This window comes from Marmota marmota, unplaced genomic scaffold (genome assembly GCF_001458135.2).
Source record: "Marmota marmota marmota unplaced genomic scaffold, marMar, whole genome shotgun sequence".
Lineage (NCBI taxonomy): Eukaryota > Metazoa > Chordata > Mammalia > Rodentia > Sciuridae > Marmota > Marmota marmota.
The window spans coordinates 49,599,693-49,620,838 of NW_025999990.1; the positions used below are offsets into that span (position 1 = coordinate 49,599,693).

General features: G+C 38.1%; 1 protein-coding gene across 5 annotated transcripts in view; it reads left to right on the plus strand.

The window, feature by feature from the left end:
• The window catches only part of Arhgap28 (Rho GTPase activating protein 28), a 190,929-nt gene that overhangs the window by 115,001 nt on the left and 54,782 nt on the right, over positions 1 to 21,146 (plus strand). For all 5 annotated transcript variants that reach the window (XM_048806539.1, XM_048806541.1, XM_048806540.1 and 2 more), the window contains exons 3-4: positions 3,538 to 3,755; positions 19,133 to 19,225. In XM_048806539.1, the coding sequence (XP_048662496.1) occupies positions 3,538 to 3,755; positions 19,133 to 19,225 (311 nt within the window). The remainder of the gene's footprint in view (positions 1 to 3,537; positions 3,756 to 19,132; positions 19,226 to 21,146) is intronic.

Here is a 21,146-nt window from a genome sequence, read left to right on the forward strand (position 1 = left end):
TCACTCAGCATTATCTTTTCCAGCTCCATCCATTACCTGCAAATGCCATGAGTTTATTCTCTTTTATTGCTGAGTAATATTCCATTGTGTATATATGCCACATATTTTTGTTATTCATTCATCTACTGAAGGGCGTCTAGGTTGGCTCCACAGTTTAGCTATTGTGAATTGTGCTGCTGTAAACATTGATGTGGCTGTGTCCCGGTAGTATGCTGTTTTTAAGTCCTTTGGGTATAGACTAAGGAGAGGGATAGCTGGGTCAAATAGTGGTTTCATTCCCAGTTTTCTAAGGATTCTCCATACTGTTTTCCATATTGGCTACACCAATTTTCAGTCCCATCTCAGTGTATGAGAGTGTACCTTTTCCCCTACCCCCTCACTAACACTTATTGTTGTTTGACTTCTTAATAGTTGCCATTCTAACTGGAGTAAGATGAAGTCTTAAGAATAGTTTTGATTTGCGTTTCTCTAATTACTAGAGATGATGAGCATTTTTTCATATATCTGTTGATTGAACATGGAACTTTTGAGGACTTTAAAGTAGTTGGTATTTCTGGGGAGCTGAGGGTTAGAAGAGGATTGTATGAATGTGTCCAGAAAATGAAGCAGCCTTATATGTTGTAGACCACCTTGAAGAAAGGAAAAGTCATAGCATGATTTTTGTTTACATGTGAAAGGACTAATTTAGTTACAATATGGAAAAGAAGTTGGAAGAGTATCAAGAATGGCTGTAGGAAGAACTATCAAGATTCTGACCTAGCAGTCTAGATGAGAGATGATGGCTGCTTTGACCAGGGTCATGGCAGAAGAGATTAAGGAAGGTAGGTACTTTTGAGATAAAATGAGGAAGTAGTATCAAAAGGTCTTGGTGAAGCCTGGTGCCATGGTACATGCCTATGACTCCAATGACTTAAAAGGTTGAGGCAAGAGGATTGAAAATTTGAAACCAGCCTGGAAAACTTAGTGAAACCCTATCTCAATTCTTTTTTAAAGAGTGGTGGGGGTGAGGTGTAGGGGTATCTCTAAGAGGTAAAGTACCCCTGGGTTCTATCCTCAATACTGTAAAAAGGAAAATAAAAAGGTTCTTGTTTATGTGCTCTAGTTGGTCCATAAAGAAGGAGATGTCAGGAATGTCTCCCAAGTTACTCATTTGCCTAATTACTAGAATAGAAATTCTATTTATTGAAACATGCAATAGTGAAAGAGGCCTAGAGTTGAATGATGGATGAGTTCAGGTTTGAACGTGTTGAATATGTTGTGATTGATACAGCCAAGGGGATGTTGGTACATGGAGCTGAAATTCAAAGGCGTGCTCTAGGCTGCAGTTACACATTTAACAACTGGAGTAATGAGAATAGGATTGCCTAGTATGTAATTTAGCAAGCAGGAGACATGCTGATATCTGCTGTAGATGTTTCTTACCTAGGAAAACATTCTACATATACCATTTCCACCTCGAGTTTATGTTAACCCTAACCTACCAGTTATTCCTTCCTCCTACTGTGTCATCTCTCCTTACAGAGTTGAAGAGAAAACATACAATTTAAAGCTTTCATATTAAACTATATGTATAATTTTTGTCTTCAGAAATGAAAATCTTACCTAAGGCTTATGAGAAACTTCCAAGTCACAACTCACTGATTTAAAAGGATTATTATGTTAGAGTAGAGCTGCTAACCACAAATGCACCTCATTTTTTTTTTTTTTTTGTTAAAGGGACAGTTTACAAAGCAAACAAACAATAAAAACAAGATAGCAAATAAAATATTTGCCTAGTTAAGAAATTGGGCCTGTAAAGCACATTAGAAGACTTTGTTTATATATCAATGATGCAATCATGTACGCAGAGTCCAGGACTCCTAGACTGCTGCTTTGACATGTGTTTACACATCAGTCTAATCTGCTCTTTAAACAAGCTTTATTCAGGCAATGCCTATTTTGCCTGGTACCTAGAAATGTGCATATAATAGATTTGCTTTTATGTGACGTCATTATCCTGAATTTCTTTCATTTCTATACCTCTGGTTTATAATAGCAGCTAATGCTCATGGATGAATCTTACATTTTTAAATCACCTTCTGAAAAGGGTAGAATTATTGCCCCATGTTTAGAATAAGGAGAGAAATAGGAAAATAAATACTTATTGAATATCTTATTCCAGGTTCTTTGCCGTCTTTATAAATGCATTGCTTTAAAAAAAATCATCAAGTCTACCTAATTTGCTATTATTGTCCCCATTGTTGATACTCTTGTTATTGGTATTGTGGTCACTCACAAAATGGTGGCTATTAATCAAGCCCTGCTCTGATGAAACTCCAAGGCACATGATTATAAATGTTTACAAGGTACTTATTCATGAGATGATTCTTTACCACACTATGACGAGTTGACCTTTTTAAAGGAAACTTGTTTATATGGCAGGTGCCCTTGTGGCTCTTGTCTGACCTACGTCCGGTTTATTCCTACCAAGATAGCCATTTCAGGAGACCCCTGCCTGGGAAGGAAATTAGGTTTGCATGTGTTGGTCAGATGAGATCAGAAGAGGCAACTCAAGACACATGAAGTAACAGAAGCAGTGTATTACTAACAGGTCCTAGAGAGGAGAGGGCTACGCCTGACAGGGACAAAAGGAAGAGGGGAAGTCATCCAGGACCCATATGTTCAGCCAGTGAAGGGGGAGCAAGAAAGAAGGAGCATGGTACCAGGGGGCTGAAGCCCTTATTGGAGTCCAGGATGTCACCCAAGTAGAATGTTCCAGGGTGAGTTCTGTTGGTAGATTGAGAAAAGCAGGCACAGAGCAACATGGATTGAGGCTGTGACTGAAAGGTCGTCACTGAAAGGTATCTCCACACAGGCCGTGAGCGGGGTAAGGCCAGCAGGGCCAGTGAAGTAGGTTGCATCTTGTTATCCGATAGGCAGGTGGTAACCAGGAAAAAGTTGTACAAGGCAGGTATCTGGAGGAACTGGGAAGAGGTGGAAAACTGGAAGCTGTCCAAGGTGACTGAGCCCTGCTTGTGGCATGAAGAAGTTAAGCCCATGAAAATGAATCCCAAGGCAACATCAATCACTACACCCATTTTGCTGAGGGGACACTGCTGGAGGTATTTAATCAATTTACTAAAATCAGTGGTAGTACTAGGATTTGTCCTTGGATTTGAGTGATTTACAAACCCTTTGTGCTCCACTAAGCCATACTTTTTCTGTTATTTTTTTAGTCTTAATAGTTATATTTTATCATATTTTTGAAATTGGCAGTTAACCTATGGCTTATGTTTAACCCTCTGGCAAGGAAAATTATCTTTCTAAATTGGCCAGTCAACTTTGCTCTACTGGACAATATTTTATAATTGGACTTTGTATTGCATTTTAAAATTAAGACTTTTCGTTTATTCTTATAATCCTTTCCCATAATTACTGTAATAAAATGAGACATCTCATATTGCTTACTGATATTTCTTATTGTCTTATGTCCACAGACCTATAGTTACACACATATGGAAAAGGTCCTAATCTCCTCTTGGTCATGTTGTGTTACAGAAGGAGAACTTGAAGCTGAGTGGCTGCAAGATGTGGGTTTATCAACTTTGATCTCAGGCAACGAAGAGGAAGATGGGAAAGCCCTGCTCTCTACATTGACTCGAACCCAAGCAGCTGCGGTGAAAAAGAGATATAATACCTATACCCAAACCCTGAGAAAAAAGAATAAGCAGTCTGTCAGGGATGTCAGAGACATCTTTGGAGTTAGTGAATCTCCTGTAAGTAATGAATATGGCTTAAAAAGTGTTACTTAGATTTTGAGGGGGGATGGGCGGCAAGAGGAGATGGTAAGAAGAGAAAAAAATATCAGAAAAGTCTGGTTCCATATCAGTTGTCAGAGAAAACTAACACAGACACCATAATGCAGCATTTTATAAATTTGAACTTGAATGATCATTCCTCATTTCTCATAACTTCATTCTCCATCCAAACCAAATTTATTTTCTTCTGTGTTGAAGTTTGAAAGTAACTTCTTTGGTAGTGAAGTGGGTATTTATGTATGGATACACAGTGCCTTACTTAAATCTAAGCACTGAATGAGAATTCTGTGGTCAGACTTTGTGAGAAAGTGGGTGGGTTATTTTACATGGAAGTGGGGGGAAGACGGTAGAGTAGACTGTATGTTCAGAAAAATTAACATGGCTAAAAAGTGAAAGATGGGGCTGGGGTTAGGGCTCAGTGGTAGAGCACTTGCCTAGCACATGTGAGGCACTGGGTTCAATCCTTAGCATAAAAAATATAAATAAATAGAATAAGGGTATTGTATCCATCTACAACTAAAAAAAATTAAAGTGAAAGATAACAGCACTAGTTAAGTGAGCAAGAGATTGAGTCAGTACACCATAAAAAGGAAGCATCCCATGTTTTATGAGAAATGACTGAAATTCCAGCTTACCCTTAGAAGTTCCAAGGCTATGATTTTGCTTCCTAGTTTGTCATTTTTCTCCTCCCTCTAATTCTGTCTTACAATTATTTAATTCATTCATTGCACCACTGCAGTGTTATATTGCAGTAATTGCTTCATTGATTTAACAAATACTTTATTAATACATCCTCTGTATAAGGTCCTATATTAGGTTCTATGCAGATAAGATTCTTGGAACTTTTGAGGTAATTAGTATATAGAAAAAAGGAAATTTGATATTCTTCTGCAGTGACAGAAAAGTTGCCTGGGGCAGTTTAGTTAATCATTCTGATTTAGGTTTCTCATCTGTTTTGTTTTAATATCAATAATGACATAAATTAAAACTTCAAGGATCTTTAGTGTAAATCATGCTTGAAGACTTAGTCATCAATTTGAATGACTTTAGGTTGTCTGTAAGTCATCTTCTCACTTACATATATTAATCATCAAGGATAGTTGCCAGGGAAGCTCACATCTGCATAGTTGACCTTTCCATTTGTGGTAATGGCGTCTTAGAATAATACTACCCTTTAGACTTTCTACATTGATAGAAATATCTCTCTATCCAATGTTGTAGTCTCCAGTCCTATGTGGCAACTGGCAACTGAAATGTGGCTAGAGTAAAGAAGGAACTGAATTTTTAAGTTTTTCTAATCTTAACTGATTTAAATCTAAACAGTCACCTGTGGCTTATAGCTTATGTATTTAACAGCACAGTTCTAGAATCTTCTGTCTATTGTGATAGCAGATACACCTTGAAGTAAGTGCATTCTAGGTTCTGTGATATCCGAACGTTCAACTTAGTTGAAACCCATGTCTTTCTGGATGGTGGGATTTTTCTATGTCTGTAATTGAGTAAAGATGGATCCTACAACTTGAGGCCAAAACCTGAAACACAGGTGTCTGGCCAAGATGCCTATCAAGGAAAAAAAAAAGGTTTGTCCTAATGTTTAAAATTCCCTGGGTCATTTTTTTAGTTACTTTCAGGATCATAGTTGTGAGGGTCCTATACACTTTGTTTACATGTTTCCTTTCTCACATCTGTTTCCAGCTACTTGAGACTAAATTTTTGGTTCTACTCTATCAAACTATGAAATAGAAAAAGGTCTGTAGATTTCTCCTAAATCCTCCAGTTGCTCAGGAAATGTGTAACTACCCTTTCAGGTTTCCTAAGACAGAGCTATAAACCCCAGCCCCTAGGTTCTATATACTTTTGTCTAAAACATTTAAAACAAGTATTTATTCATTTACTTTCTCTGGACTTCTAGTAACATAGAGTTCCTTTATTGTGTACCTCCCTCTTCATTTACTTTAACCCTCCATGAAGAGAAAGATAAAATGGGAAATTGCTCATTGGGTCCAGAGTGTCAAAAGAAATGAGTCTTCCTTCTCTGATATACATTTGGGCCACCTACTGTTCAGCATCAACTCTGGGAAGGACAGAAAGGGTCTAGTTGATGTATCTGTGGAGGGGAGGTTGGCCCCAGGGCTCTTCCTTGGGTTTGCTTTCCTTTCTCTCTTGTTATTAAAGCCCCAGGTCTAGAATGAATTGAGAATGGTAACTAAGATGGAGGGCAACGACGGGGAGGGGCAGGCATTGAAGACAGAGGAAAGACCATATATTATCCATTCCAGGGAGTAGAGAATTCTTGTGCTGTACTTGAAAATGGGGGAATCAGAAATGAGAGTCAGTAAATGCCTGACATTGTGTAGACTGCTTAAAATAATTCAGATCTTTTCTTGTTAAAACCGTAAAAAGCCATATAAACCTAGCCTTTGGGGGAAAAAAAGTTGTGTAATTCTAATATATAAGGTCTAAATAACATCTTTGCAGATTTGCTTTTTTTTTCCTAAAAAAATCAGCATCTGTTTCTGCAAGTAAAAGAAAGTTGGATGTTTCTAAGTGTTGACCTCAGCCTTTTCAGTTTTCTATTTGAAATTGAAGCATAAATGACAATTCCATCTTCCATCCTCTTTCCTGTGTCTCTGTCCAGATCTCCTCCCTCTGCCCTCCTCCTCTCCTTTCTCTTCCTCTCCCCTTCCTACTCTTTATGGCCTTTCTATGGAATCATTTACCTACATTAATTGAATATAACTAAATTTTCCCATTTCACTTTCTTAGTGAAGAATGATAAGACTTTGCATTAATTTTACATATATGAATTTGACCCAGTGAGCATATAAATTTAATAATTTGAAAAATAGATATATAGATTACTCTAGTTATTAATTTTTTCTTTTACTCATAGAATTCCATTCTCAAAATCACTTTCCTTCAGAATTTCAAAGATACTTTCTATAATCTTCTCTCATGCATGATCACTATGGCAAAGAACAATGTCTCAGTCTTTTGATGGAGTGGAAACTTTTCGAATTTTATTTTTACTATTAGAATCTTGAAATATTACCAGTTTTACCTTTAAAAAAAATCTTCCTAATCAGTACTGGAATGTGCCCTTTCAATTTGAGAGCTGATTCTTTCTTTAGGTTCTATATACTTTTTTAAAAAAATTGTTTTTGTTGTAGACAGACACAATATCTTTTTTATTTATTTGTTTTTATGTGGTGCTGAGGATCAAACTCAGTGCCTTACACATGCAAGGCAAATACTCTACCAACTGAGCTATAACCCCAGCCCCTAGGTTCTATATATTTTTGTCTAAAACATTTAAAACAAGTATTTATTCATTTTACTTTCTCTGTGATCTCCTTCTGATATCCTTATTTTGCATTGATTGAGTGGAACCTTTGTGTGTCTTAATTGTTCTCTTTTATTTCCTAAATTTTCCCAGGGTTTGTTCTGCATTCTTCGATATCTCTTCATTTATTATGTTAGTAATTTGGCTATGGTTATATTAACTTGTGATTTTCATTAATTTTTTTAAAAAATGCAACATTCATATTTCCAATTTACTGACGTTCCATCTTTCTCCTTTTATTATAGCAATCTGTTTCTCTTTCTTGGCTACAATAGTCTCCTAGCACTCTGAAGGTATTAATAACTAAACCTTTAATTCTAAAGTACTCTCCCTTTCCTTGAAGTATCTGTTTCCTTCAGAGTGATGCATTTATTTTTAGCAGCATTTATTTCTTATTGCCATTGTTTAATTGATTTTGATCTATGGGTGCTGATGTCTTTCTTTTGGGGGTGGCGGGTGGGAACTGGGGATTGAACTCAGGTGCATATTTGACCACTGCGCTACATCCCTGACCCTATTTTTTGTATTTTATTTAGAAATAGGGTCTCACTGAGTTGCTTAGGGCCTTGCTAAATTGCTGAGGCTGGCTTTGAACTTGTGATCCTCCTGTGTCAGCCTCTGAGCCGCTGCGGTTACAGGTGTGAGCCACCTTGCCCAGCGTAAATGTCTTTCTTAATGGAGGACTAGATTGTTTGCTCCGTTTGTTTAGGTAAGACTGCATGCTTTCTATACAATTGTGTAGACCTCTTTTCTCCATGAACGCTCCTGTGAGTAGAATTGAGGGCCCATGTTAGTGGTAAGATCTATCGGTTATCACACTTCACTTTAAGACATAATACGGCATCAATACCAAAGTAACAAAAGTCCCCAAGAACTGCCATTTATTTCCTTTTCAGGAATAAATAAACCAACTTCCCTTTATATACTCCTGTCCTTATCCTTTTAGAAAGCCCAGTGAAGTGTAATTCAGTCTTCCTTTTGTTCTCCACTACCACACCCTTACCAGGACAGCCTCCACCAACAATGAAGGCAGTCATTGTGTCACTGAGAATTCACCATCAGTGTTCCAAGAAGGAAAACCGTTTTTCAGTTCCTTTTGTCATTTTCTGAGTTGGAGGTGCCTCTCTGATATTTTTATTTCCTTCTGGATATGAGCTTTCTCTGAATAAACATTTACCTTCTACTCATTTTCCTCTTGTGCCTTTTTTTTCAGGCTCAGTTATCTTCTGCCTTGATCAAATCATTCTTGCCTGCATTTTATCTTCCAGGAACTTCCAACAATTTCTGTTCTACTAATGGAAATGTTGAGTGGTTTTTAGATATACTCCTTTAAAAAGATATCTCTTTTGACACTTAAGAGTGATTTGCAAAGAAAGGAGAAAGTGGTATGTGCATTTTGCTGTCTTGGTCCAATTTTCTTGTACTGGTTTTTCAATAGTATTTGTTCTTTTCAAAGAGTAAGTCTGGGTTTTTTCCTCTTATCATGAAAGTAATACATAACTTTACTGGAAACAGAAAGTATGGTAAAGCATAACAATTTCTGGGAGTCTAAATAAATTTTCTGATTTCGTTAAATATCCAATACATTTAATTTTCAATGGAGTTCTTACAATGAGGGACTAGAATATTTAACCCTTGTTTTATTAGAGCCATTGTATATTTAATAAAAAATGCTTAATCAATCTCTGGATATATAACACATGGTCTACAGTCCTATTCATCATGAGCAGACCCAAATGCATTTTCTATTATTCAGAGGATGTGATTAAATGTTCCTTTCAGTAACACATTCAATTGGGAAATATAGTCAACCTCATTTGTATCTAATTTCATAATAAGCAACTATCTAAAGGTAGAACTATCTATATTGACTATATAGTCAAATGATATACATAAAAACATGATCATATCTCTTACATTGATATTGACTGCATGGGACAGAAAACCTAAGAATCATACAAATAGGGAATTGCTTTTCTCTCTCAAGAATAAGCTGAAGGTAGATTGTCATATTTCTTAACATGAACCAGCTTCTTTCCATCTTCCTATTTTGTCTTTTGCATGCAACCTTCATCATTTTGCTTACAAGTTAGGTGGGCCGCTCCAGACATATGCATGTTCTTGGCAGTTTCTGGAAATTGTACCAATGGATTCCATCCCTCTGATCTCATATATTAGTCAGCTTTTTTTTAGTACTGTGATCAAAGTACCTGACAAGAAGAGCTTAGAAGAGGAAATGTTTATTTTGATTCACAATTTCAGAGGTTTAGTCCATGATGGACCAACTTTATTGCTCTGGGCCCAAGGTGAGGTGGAGCATCATGGCAGAAGGGCATGGTGGAAGACTTCTGTTCTGTTGGTGGTAGCAACAAATCAGAGGAAAGGGAAAGAGCCACAAGAACAACGGCTTTTCTAGGATACAACCCCAGTGACCCACCTCCTCCAGCCATGCCCTACCTGTTTATAGTTACTATCTAGTTAGTCCATTTGAACTAGGATGGACTGATTAGGTTACAGCTCTCAGAGAGTCCTGTGTTAACACAGGAGCCTTGGGGATCCACCTCATACCTAAACCATAGCAACTTCTTTCCTGGAAATCCCACTCAGTAGAATTCCAGTTACCTGTTATTGTTCAGAACTACATGATCTTTAGCTACAGAGGAGTATATGAAATATTGGGTGTTTTTTTTTGTTTGTTTGTTTTAGTTTGGACACATAACTTCCTGAAACAAAATCAGAATACTGTTAAGGAAGATGGCAGAATGGATTTGATCTCCACAGTTAAAAGTATCTTGTACAGAGAACAAGGTTCCTTATGTCCCTGACATTTAGAGAGCTCTCAGTATTGGCTGACAAATGGTAAATGCAATGATCAGTGCATAGGCAGTCACACAAAAATCCAAAAATCTGTATGAATGTACATATGTTGTGCATAATATGTGATTAATTGCATATTTGAACTTAGGAGACTATTTCTGAATAAAATGCACTTTCATTTTTCTTAACAGCCAAGTGATATTTGTTGTATCCCAACTCCTCCTTTGTATGCAACCCTGGATGAGGAAGGGCTATCAATAATCCCCTACGGAAATAGCCAACTGGTAAGATAAAGTGAGGGGAATTGAGATCGTCATAGCTATTACTGCCTATGCAGTGTTCATTGCATTTAGCTATTTGTCAACCAATATTGAGTGTAAGGAGGTTAGGAAAAGTAATTATTTCAAGGCAGTCAGGAAAACTTGGAATGGAAAATGCATATTTACCTAGAAACAATGATGAGAAAGGAGGCTTTTAAACTCAGGCATGAATAATTAAGTAGTTAAATCCACAAGTAACTATATACACTACTTCTACCTTTAATAACAAAATGACAACAGCTGTGATTATAGCCACAGCCAGAGGCCAAAACATGGAGGAGGCTGTTAGCTCCACTTTTGTTCTCTAAATGAGCTCATAATAGAAAATATTTTGCTGCCTTCCATGTATTTTTCAATATTAATTTAATTCTTACCATAAGACATATTTTATCATTTCATTTATTTTCTATTATGTTAATATCTTGTGGGAAGCAGTGCTATGTCATTTTAAGTACAAATATCTTTTGGGAAACAGTGATGGATCATCTTAAATGTGTATCAATAATTTGGAAAATGTATTATCAAGCATAGACAGTAAATATGATTTCATTAGAACCCACCATGTTCATTTTATGTATCTTTTGTTTGTTGGGTTGTTCTGGTGCCAAGCTAGACCCAGGGCCTCATGCATGCTAAGCATGTGCTTTACCATTAAGTTACACCCTTCGCCTACCACTTAGTTTTAGTTAGCTTTGCATTGCTGTGACCAAAAGACCTGACACGAATAACTTAAAGGAAGAAAAGTTTATGTTGGCTCACAGTATCAAGAGGTTCAGTCCTTGGCTGGCTGACTCCATAGCTCTGGGCTCTAGGTGAGGCAGAAAATTATGGTGAAAGGGCATGGTGGAGGAAAGCTACTCAGTTCATGCCAGCCAGGAAGAAGAGAGAGATCCTCGTCCAGGGACAAAATATAAAACCCCAAAGTCACATCCCCAGTGACCCACTTCATCTAGCCACACCCCACCTGCTCAGTTACCACCCAGTTAATTCATGTCAGTGGATTAATGTACTGATTAGGTTACAACTTCCACAAAGTCCAACCATTTCACCCCTGAACATTCCTGTATCATCTAGCATGAGAGCTTTTGGGGGTACCTCTTATCTGAACCATAAATGTCCATCTTACTACAGTTTTAAGAAATGCTAATCTGAGTTCAAACTTCCTATAAAGCTATCTGAATAAAAGGTTTTACTTTTATGAGCTAAATTCATTTTGGTCCTCTTTTTGAGTTTGTGCACTGTGGGTCAGAGCCATGGAAAACATGGTGGGCCAACATCTACCTCCTCTTGGATTGACAGCAGCAGACAAGTTGCAGTGAATGCCTTTCCTCCCTTATACTTCAGCTTGTTTCCTTCTCTTTGGCTCCATGTATTATTTCTTTCTCTTTTGTCAGAGGAAGAGGGATGCAAAAGTATAGAAAACTACTCCAAGAATAATCCCTCTACCCCATTAACTCAGTGAGGATGGTGATCATGTTTATTTCTAAATGATTTATTTCATTACATTAAATTTTACGAGACTATGTATCTGGATCTTACAGTTGTCCCAATTCCAACTGGCCGAAGGTCCTTCCAGGATTCTGCTGAGTGGTTTGAATGTAGCTAGTTAGTGTCCTGGCTTCTCTTCTATTGCAGGCTGAGGTCTGGAGGGGAAGTAGAGGCACTGGTGCCCTGAGCAATCCTATTTTGCAGATTTCATCTCTAAATTTTTAAAAAATGTTTCTCATGAGAATATTAATTTTAGAGGCCTTTATGTTTTCTATGAAAATGGTAGCAGGTGTCCTCTGGTTTCGGATTATTCCCGCAGTAGACGGGTGCTTAAAGTCCTTATGTCCAATCGGACCACTTGATCTGGGGTATTTTCTCCTCTCTGCTTTCTTCATTCCCCTAGGGAAGCAAGAGGAGGGGCAAGTGAGAATAGACACTCCTGGAGTCATCCACATACTGGATTCTGTGGTTCTGTTACTGCACCTCTCTCTGTGTCCCTTGTTTTGATTATTTTCCTCTTTGCCCCACTGATCAGAACGACATTCCCATCCTACACTTATGAGGCTAGCTGAACACCCCACATACTACATTGGACACAGGAAGTCAACAGCAGTTTATTAATCACAGATATTCCCATCCCAGTAGAGGAGGACAGTGCATACTACAAAGGGCCACGTGTGGGATGCTCTTAAAAGTGACCAACCAGAGACTGCAGGCTTTGTAGAATCAAGGGGTGTGGTACCCCAGGTTCCCATAGGAATATGTGATTGGCTTGTGGAAAGAATTCCACAGGCCATCAGGGAACTGGAAGCCACTACTCAGGAATAAGCAGGAATTCTGTCTGGTCCCATGGATTAGGAGGATTGACAGGGAGGGGACCTTGCCTGCAGAAGCGGAGCAGGGAGAAGAACTTGCTGTGGGGCCATTCGTGGCCTCCAGGTTTTACCAGATGTCAAGGCAGTGAATAGTATAGAACCTCCATGCCTAGACTCCCACTGTCCTGACTCTCTTTGGCCAGGGCTTGTTTTATTTCTCCTCTCTTCATCCTCATATGCATCTTTTACCCTCTTTCAAACGAGAGAGAACCAAATGGTAGATTTTTAGATTTTCTTCTCTCTCAGTATGATATTGGAGAGGAACTTCTACATTAGAAAGGTATGTTTTATATTTTGCTCTAAGAGTCAGTTTTCTAACTGGATAACAGACCAGCAGAGAGGCTGGAAAAATGCATTTATTGCCATCATTTTTAGATCTGAGCATCTGAAATAGAAGAAAACAATGTGGGTAATTATGTATATGTGTATGTATATATGCATGTATGTTTATATATATGTACACACACATGTATGCACATACGTATGGGTGGATAGATATATAGATTAGATAAGTGCTTCTGTTGAAACACTTATAAACTGGTTTATTTTTTGTGGTACTATAGACTGAACCCAGAGGCACTCTATTTATCTACAGCACTAGCCTTTTATTCATTTTGAGATAGGTCTCTGCTAATTGCTGAGGCTAGTCTTAAACTTGAGATCCTCCTGCGTCTGCCTCCTTAGTAGCTGGGATTACAGGTATGTACCAATGCTTGTCCTGGCTTAAACTGGATTTTTAAATGTATTGATATAAATATCACATATATATTTATATCCTTGTTTGCTCCTATGTTGAGTGTTCCCAAGACTACTCTAGGTATAGTGATTTTTCTAGAACTCATAGGACCCAGTATATAGTCATACTCATGCAAAAGCATCAAAGAGAAGGTGCCTGGGTAGAGTCCTGGGAAACTAGGTATAAGCATCCCAGAGTCCTCTCATTGGAATCACCCAGGAGATAGGACTCCAGCAACAAACCATGGCAACGTGGTTTCATGATGTGAAGTGCTGTCTGCCAGGACATCTGAGCCCCAGAGCCCCAGAGCCCCAGATTTTCACTGGGGAAGCCAATCACATATGTACCCTTGGCTTAGTATATAGCAAAATTCCAGACTCCCAGGGGGAATGCAGGTAGGTGATCAGCACAAACTGTATTGTTTGCTCAAGCAGCTTAGGATCATGGAGCCAGTGCTGACATTTAGGGAATGATGTGAACCTCCTGAAATACAAGTTCCTAGACAAGAGCCAGCTTTGCAAACAGGCCTCTGTAAATACAGCACCTCAGGCCTGCCATGGGAACCACCCTTTCCTGAAGAGCTCCCAGTAGAAAGAAATATATTTCTGGGTGAGGGAGAATACAACTTCTTCCATTTGCCTTTTATTTTCTCTGCTTCCCTTAAAAACTGAAGATCAGAATAAGCTTTGTCAGTTAATCAGAATGAAGCAATTGCAGGTGCTTACTGAATACTCAGTAATTGCCCAGCACACTAGGCAATAGCGGCACAATGAGAAGACATGGCCCTTGCACACAGAATTTGCACACGTTTAACTTGAACTACCAGATTTTTTATTAATTATATTATTAACCCAACACAGGTCTGTACTCAGGGAAATATTTTAAAAGTAAAAGGAACAAAAACCCTGCCTGCTCGCCAAAAACTTCTAGCATTAAAAGTATTAGAGTCATTGCCTACCCAGTGCTATCTGTTTAACAGGTACAGTATCCTGACTCTGCAAAGGAGGCAAAATCATTTGTTTCTTAGATAGAGACTTGTATGAGTGACTGAGGTTTTAAGCCTATTACTTGTGATCATGAAATTGACCTCCCCATGAAGAAGCAGGGATTTTAAAATAAGTTGAGAAGACTCTATGGAGCTTAATTAATTAATCCACAGAATATATTTATTTATAATCTCTACTAGAGCTAATAAACTATGGGTTAAAAATTTTGGTTGAGTGACCTTGGAGCTTAAACAAATGTTTGAAGGATAAAATTCACCCAAACAAAGTTAAAGTTATCAAATCATTAATTGACCGAGTAACTGGTGAACAGAACCAGTTATTCTGGGCATAACAGTGCAGAGCTGCTTTATGGTTCATATCAACAGTAGGTTTATGACCTCGATGTTGTATCAGGATCCCCAAATGCTGTAACTGCTATTAATGGTCCATTTGTTCAACAATTAAAGTCCTACATGATCTGAGTTCTAGCCTAAAAATTAATTTAATGCACAATCAAAAGCAGTGATAATGGTTAGAAGGCAAGACATGGTAGTTCAGTTACTCAGTAGGGGAACGGCTGGCCTTTGAACTGAAAGACCATGAAATAATTTTTTATCAGTCTTGTGGGGACATTAACCCACCCTCCATTTGCCCTTCATCTGCTGTGTCCACCCCTCCCTGCTAAGTCATGCTGACCTTTTGGCTGTAGCTTTGGTGTAAGTGAAGGGATTCTATCTTGAGCTCCATCTCAGAGAGTGAATCATTAAGTGCCAAAAGGCCCAAAGGTAGCCACACTGATACAGGACTGCAGCAAAGCTCCAGCGTCCCTTTCCGTCCCAGTCTCTTACTGCCAGCACACTCTTCTGCCAGTTGTCTTTCACTATTCCTTTTGTTTAAACCCTTGAAGGTCACCTTTGAAAGGTTAGTCATGGGGCAACGATAGTGCCAAATATATGTATAAACTTCTCACTGAGATGGAAGAGAGTATTTAAGTTTTAATTCCAGCCTCACCCCTGCACTGCTGGTCAGTTTCTAGAATGAGAAAGCAAGGAGAGATGTTCCAGTCTTATGATGGGGCTCCTGGGGCTAGGTCTGATAAAACCATCATAAGTTGAAAATATTAAGTCAAAAATGCATCAAAGGGGGTTCGATCCCCAACACCACACACACACACACACACACACACACACAAATACACTGAAGGGCTGGGGTGGAGTGCAGTGGCAAGATGCTCACCTAACATGGGTAAGGCCCCGGGTATGTAGGGCTGCGGCTGGGGCTCCATGGTAGTATATTTGTCTGGCGTGGGAGGCACTGGGTTCAATTCTCAGCACCACATATAAACAAACAAATAAATAAATAAAGGTCTATCAACAACTTAAAAATATTTTTTAAAAAAATTTCACATATTACACCTAACCTGAACATTACAAGCCAGTCATGCTGACCTTTTGGCTGTAGCTTAGGTGTAAGTGAAGGAGTTCCATCTTGAGCTCCATCTCAGAGAGTTTCCCCTCAGGCCCTGGATAACTCCTGCCCAGCCTTGAGAGAGGTTCGGACTTCATATAGTTAGCTCAGGAAAAGATCCAAATTCAAGACTCAATGTACAGTTTCTACCAAGCATGTATATCTTTCACGTCCATCCTAAAGTTGAAAAATTGTGAGTGGACCCATTGATATCAGGGACCATCTGTCTTGGTTTTTCATACAGGCACATGATGAAGGCTAGCTAGATAATGAAGTCACTACAGAGAATAATAAAAATATCAATTACATAATCACATGTATTATAAATTATTACATTTTAGCAGACTTTACCTTCTAACTTTTGAGCATATCCGGCAGCAAATGTCTCTGGATACTAAATTTTCAGATCCAAAAAACATAAATCCTAAATTGGTGAATATCAAGATCCTAGAGCCTAAATTTGGCTCCTGTAGAAGTTTCTAGATATTAGCCCATTTGCCTTATTGTTGAGAAGTTAAGTTTTACTCCTTTATTTATTTTCTACTTTCATTTTTTAGAGTTCTGGGAGCTTTTGGGTATAGCTTTATTTCTGAGACCTGAAATATCATCCAGATAGAAAATGTTTTTGTTTTTCCTCGTGGTCAGCACTCAAGTATTTTTGTTTTTAAAAATGATTCCTTTCAATTTCGAACATTCTCCTCCTTTTGTTTCTTATTTCTTCCCATTTTTTATGTTCTTCCTTTACTTGCTTAAACTCACATATTTCTTAAATTGTTTCTTATATTTTTCCATATCTTTTTTTCTCTGTGTGCGAGTAGATTTTGTCCAAAAAATTGGGTCCCTATTTCTATTTTTTTTTTTGCCATGAATGGATATAACTTAGCCCCTTGATATTTTTAATTCAGCAGTCATACTATTAATACACAAGAACTCCTCCATTTTCACTGATTTCCCGTTTTTTTGTTTTTTATTTTTTTGTTACAGTGCTGATTTATGGATGCAATATCCTTTCAAATTTATGAAAATATTAAGTCATTACAAGCTTTCTTTTCTTCTCTCAACTATCTGATTCTATCAGGATATATATCACACTGTATTTCTTTTACTGAATGTTGATTTGAAAAACTGACTATGGGTCTTGGGTAAATCAATACAGTATGTGTGCAGTGTATAAATGGGAATTAGTTTGATAGCACACATGCAAAAGTAGACACACACACACACACACAATCTTAATCCATTTCCTCTATCATAGAATATCACAGCCTGGGTAATGTATCAACAACACAGATTGATTTCTTACCATTCTCCAAAACTGGGGAAACTCCAAACTTTGGGAGCTGGGCTGGCATCTAGGGAGGGCCTTTGGGCTCCATCATCCCACAGTTGAAGGTGGAAGACAGAGTCGGAGGGCATTCTCACAGGTGCCTTTGTGTCCCATTCCACTCTTTAAAGCTCTACCTCTTAATACTGCTACATTGGAAATTGTATTTCCACCACATGCTTTTTTGAGGGACCCATTCAAACCATAACACAAGCACACACCTGAATGCCTAAAGGGAGGGGTGAATAATTTCATGAATTCTTTCTGTTCCACACAGAATCGATGTTTTCCTTTTATTCTCCCTTCCGTAAAGGTCCAGAGCAACCTGATATTGATGTCTGTTTTGGTCCCAAGTCTGAACATCTGTCCTGGAATTCTTCCCCCCAAAGTACACTTTGTTTAGAGTGCTTCTCTTGAATTCATATATAGCTATTCCAAGCTATTCATGGGGGCTAGGTAGAGGTCTCTCCTGCCATTTCCTGAGAAACACTTATAATAAACTACCCTAGCCTTGCCCTTTGTATTTTTCATTTGAGCTGTTTATTTGTTGTTTGCAGTTTTCTATGGATCTGTCCTCTCCATGCCAGAAATGTGGTCTTATGTTGTTCTTAGGCTGAGAATAGCCCCACAATTTTCAAATTATTTACTTGTGATTTTCCAGGTATCTCTAACAAAATTTCTGATCTGTCATTAGAACACTTCGTTGTTTCTAGTGCCATTCTGAACCTGTTCTTATCAAAATACACACCTTCTTAATAATGAGTGATTGGGTGGAGGAGGGTAGGTGGTATGTGCTCAGTCTTCTGACCAAAACTGCTTCTGCTTCCTCTTGAGCATTGTTTGCCACTAAAAACAGATGCTTTTCTATTTATATAATATGTGCACTTTGGGGGAAAGTTAGATAACACAGAGAAACAAGATGAAAAATAACACCTTCTAAAGTTTCATGTATACATGATTTTAGTAATATCCAGTATGTTTAATTTTGCAAAAAGTTGCTTCAACCATGGAATGTAATATTTGCATTTTATTGGGAAGAATTCCTCTATTACAGATGCTGCTAAATCTTAGAGCTCATGCACAGGCCTGCAGTGCAGTCCATCACAATCAGAAACCTAATTTCTAAATACACTTCCTGCATAATGAAAATCAGAGCTTTTCCAATATTCAGTGAATGGGAATAAAATATTTAGTTCAGTCCTATGTATTCATAAAGTACTTGTTCTAATATATTTTCACTCTCATAATAGAAAAAAGGTGGACTATTTTTTGCTATGGATTTATAAACCACTGCAAAATGTAGCCATAAAGTCTGCTTTTAAACCCACATGGTATTAGTCAGTGAGCTGAATCATTAGACAATTAGAGGCTTACTTTTGTTTTAAAATAAGAAGTTCGAGGTAGGAAGGTCAAGGCTGGAATGGCTGTGGTAGAATGAATCTACCAATTCTTTTATGGTTTCATTCTGTTCCCTTAGCATACAGGCTAATAGCTTTTACTTAAAGGACAGGATGTCTGGGCATCTCGGTTTCCTGTCTATGTTCCTGGAAGAAACACTAGTCAACTGAATTCTTCCATTCCAATAAGAAAACACTGTTGGATGCTCTACCAAGTAGAATTTCATTCTTATCTAATTGGATGTAGCCATCACAGGATGACACTTAAGTCTTTTTGTCCATGGAACAAAATCGTGATATTCATAAGTTATTAAACAAAAGGGGGTTTTGGCAGGCAGTTGGCAGTGTCTTTATTTTTGAGACCAATTCTATTATAGTGCATGGCATTTATGAGAATCAGTATGGTTATGGGAAAATTGGTAAGTGCTATTATCAAACCACAGGTAGTCATTATCTATCTCCACACAACTGCACAGATATATACAAATGCTGGTGGAATGCATAATGGAATGCACTGTCACATTTGGAAAGATAAATGCCTGGATAAAAACGACTTTCTTTCTTCTTTTTTTTTTTTATTAGCCAGATGATGCTTGTGACAACCATACTGCTCAGTTGGGTGGCACTGAGGAAGAAAAAGAGGTACCAGAAATTATCCAAACGAGTGGTCCTGTGGTAAGTTATAGAATGGGAACTGCGGGTAGGGATGAAAGAAGCAGCCATTTCTTCAAGACAATCATGCAAGCCTTGGAAAAATTGTGGTGTGATTAAGTCGGTTGGACAACCACAGCTTTCAACATATCTGTCTACCTTTGATCAATTTGTAAGAAAAATATTCAGCAGCAAATAAGGTCAAGTTTAATAGGTAAACCCACAAATAAATCCATTATTTTATGAAAATAGACATACACGGAGGAACTCTATGATTTGAAAGCATTTCTTTTTTGATAGAGTTAATGTCCTTACATTTTTTTTTCTTTCATTTATAAAAATTCTCTTAGGAGTCTTAGTACCACTGAGTTACAAGTCTGCCTGCTGCAACAGGCTCTTGTTTCTGCGTGTTCTTTTTGTTCCCCGCTGCAGGTGGATATCCGTCCCCTTATGAGGACAGCACTTCACCTGAGGTGTCCAGTTCCCCTCCCTCTTCCCTATTCCCTCACCTTCCCCAGAAAGCCACTTCTCTTTGGGGTTAACCAGAGCAGGGCAAAGTCAGGCCAGCCAAGGACAATGATCAGGCCTCTATTAAAGTACAGTGGGGAAAGGTTGCTGTATTTATCCCTCATCCACTGATTTTTCTCATCTGTTTCTACTTGTAGCCTAGCCTAAGCTATCTTTTCTCTCCCAGTCTAGATTATGTAATTTATTTTCCCTTTTATTTTTCCATCTTCTTAGCCCCTCTCCCGACTTCTTCCCAGATAGAAAAAAAGCAAACTGGCAAATCCCAATAGGTCCTTTCTTCTCTGCAGAGATGATGTTGAGCAGATACTTTTAGTTTGAAAGGGTAGTCTCAGATTGAACCTACCTGTGGCTACTCATACCTCTAGTTATTATCTTTCCTGCTTCAGAGGAGATACTACTGTGTAATCATTTCCAGAATTTTCTGCATTTGCTTCATCCTTGTGCTTGTGTTAATGAGGCAAGAGGTAGATTTGGGGAAAGAATCCACATTATTTCTGAAATCTCTCTCTCTGACTTATATGAATGCTGCTATGCTTATTCTTTCCTGTCTTTTAGCTACATCTTGTTGCTTCTGTTAGGTTTTAGGAGAAGGGAGGGTTGGTCAGCTGGCTAACTACCATTGTTTCCCAGATTATAATCCCTCTCATTTACAGAAAAAATATAAAAACTCCTTTGGATACTAAAAGTGCTTCACCATCTGCTCTTTGCTGGTATTTCCAACCCTTGGTTCCCTTGAATTAACCTCAGGAACCATCTACTTCTAAAAGCAAATCAACTTTCTCTCCCAGGCACATACCCTAAGTCTTCCAGTGTCAACATTTGTTAGGTCTTTTCTTGCCTTTTAGAATGGGCAACAGGCACTTCTTCAAAGAAAGCACCTAGATGGCCCATAAGTTCACGAAAATGTACTATCATTAATGATAATAGAAACGCAAATAAAGCCACAGCGAGATCTGTCTAGATTCCCTGTGGAATGGCTCAAATGGAAAAGACTGACCTCATTGAGCAGTGCCAAGAATTCAGAGCAACTGGACCTTTTTTACGCTGAGAATGTAGGTGACTCACCCACTTTGAAAGATGATTTAGCAGCTTCTTAAAGTGTTAAGGATGTACTTACCCTTCCACCAGCAGGTGGTACATATCCATACAAAGACTGTTTAAATGTAGTTATATTTGTAATAGCCCCAAACTGAAAACAGCCCGGATGTCCACCTACTGGTAAATGGATAAACAACTATAGTATGTCCACACAGTGGAATACTACTCAGCAGTAAAAAGCAATGAACTGTCTACATTTAGCATGGATGGACCTCAAAATAATCATGCCATGTAAAGGAAGCCAGACCAAAAAATATTCAATATATATAAAATTATAGAAAGTGGAACTAACATAGAGTGACAGAAAGCTCAGTGAATT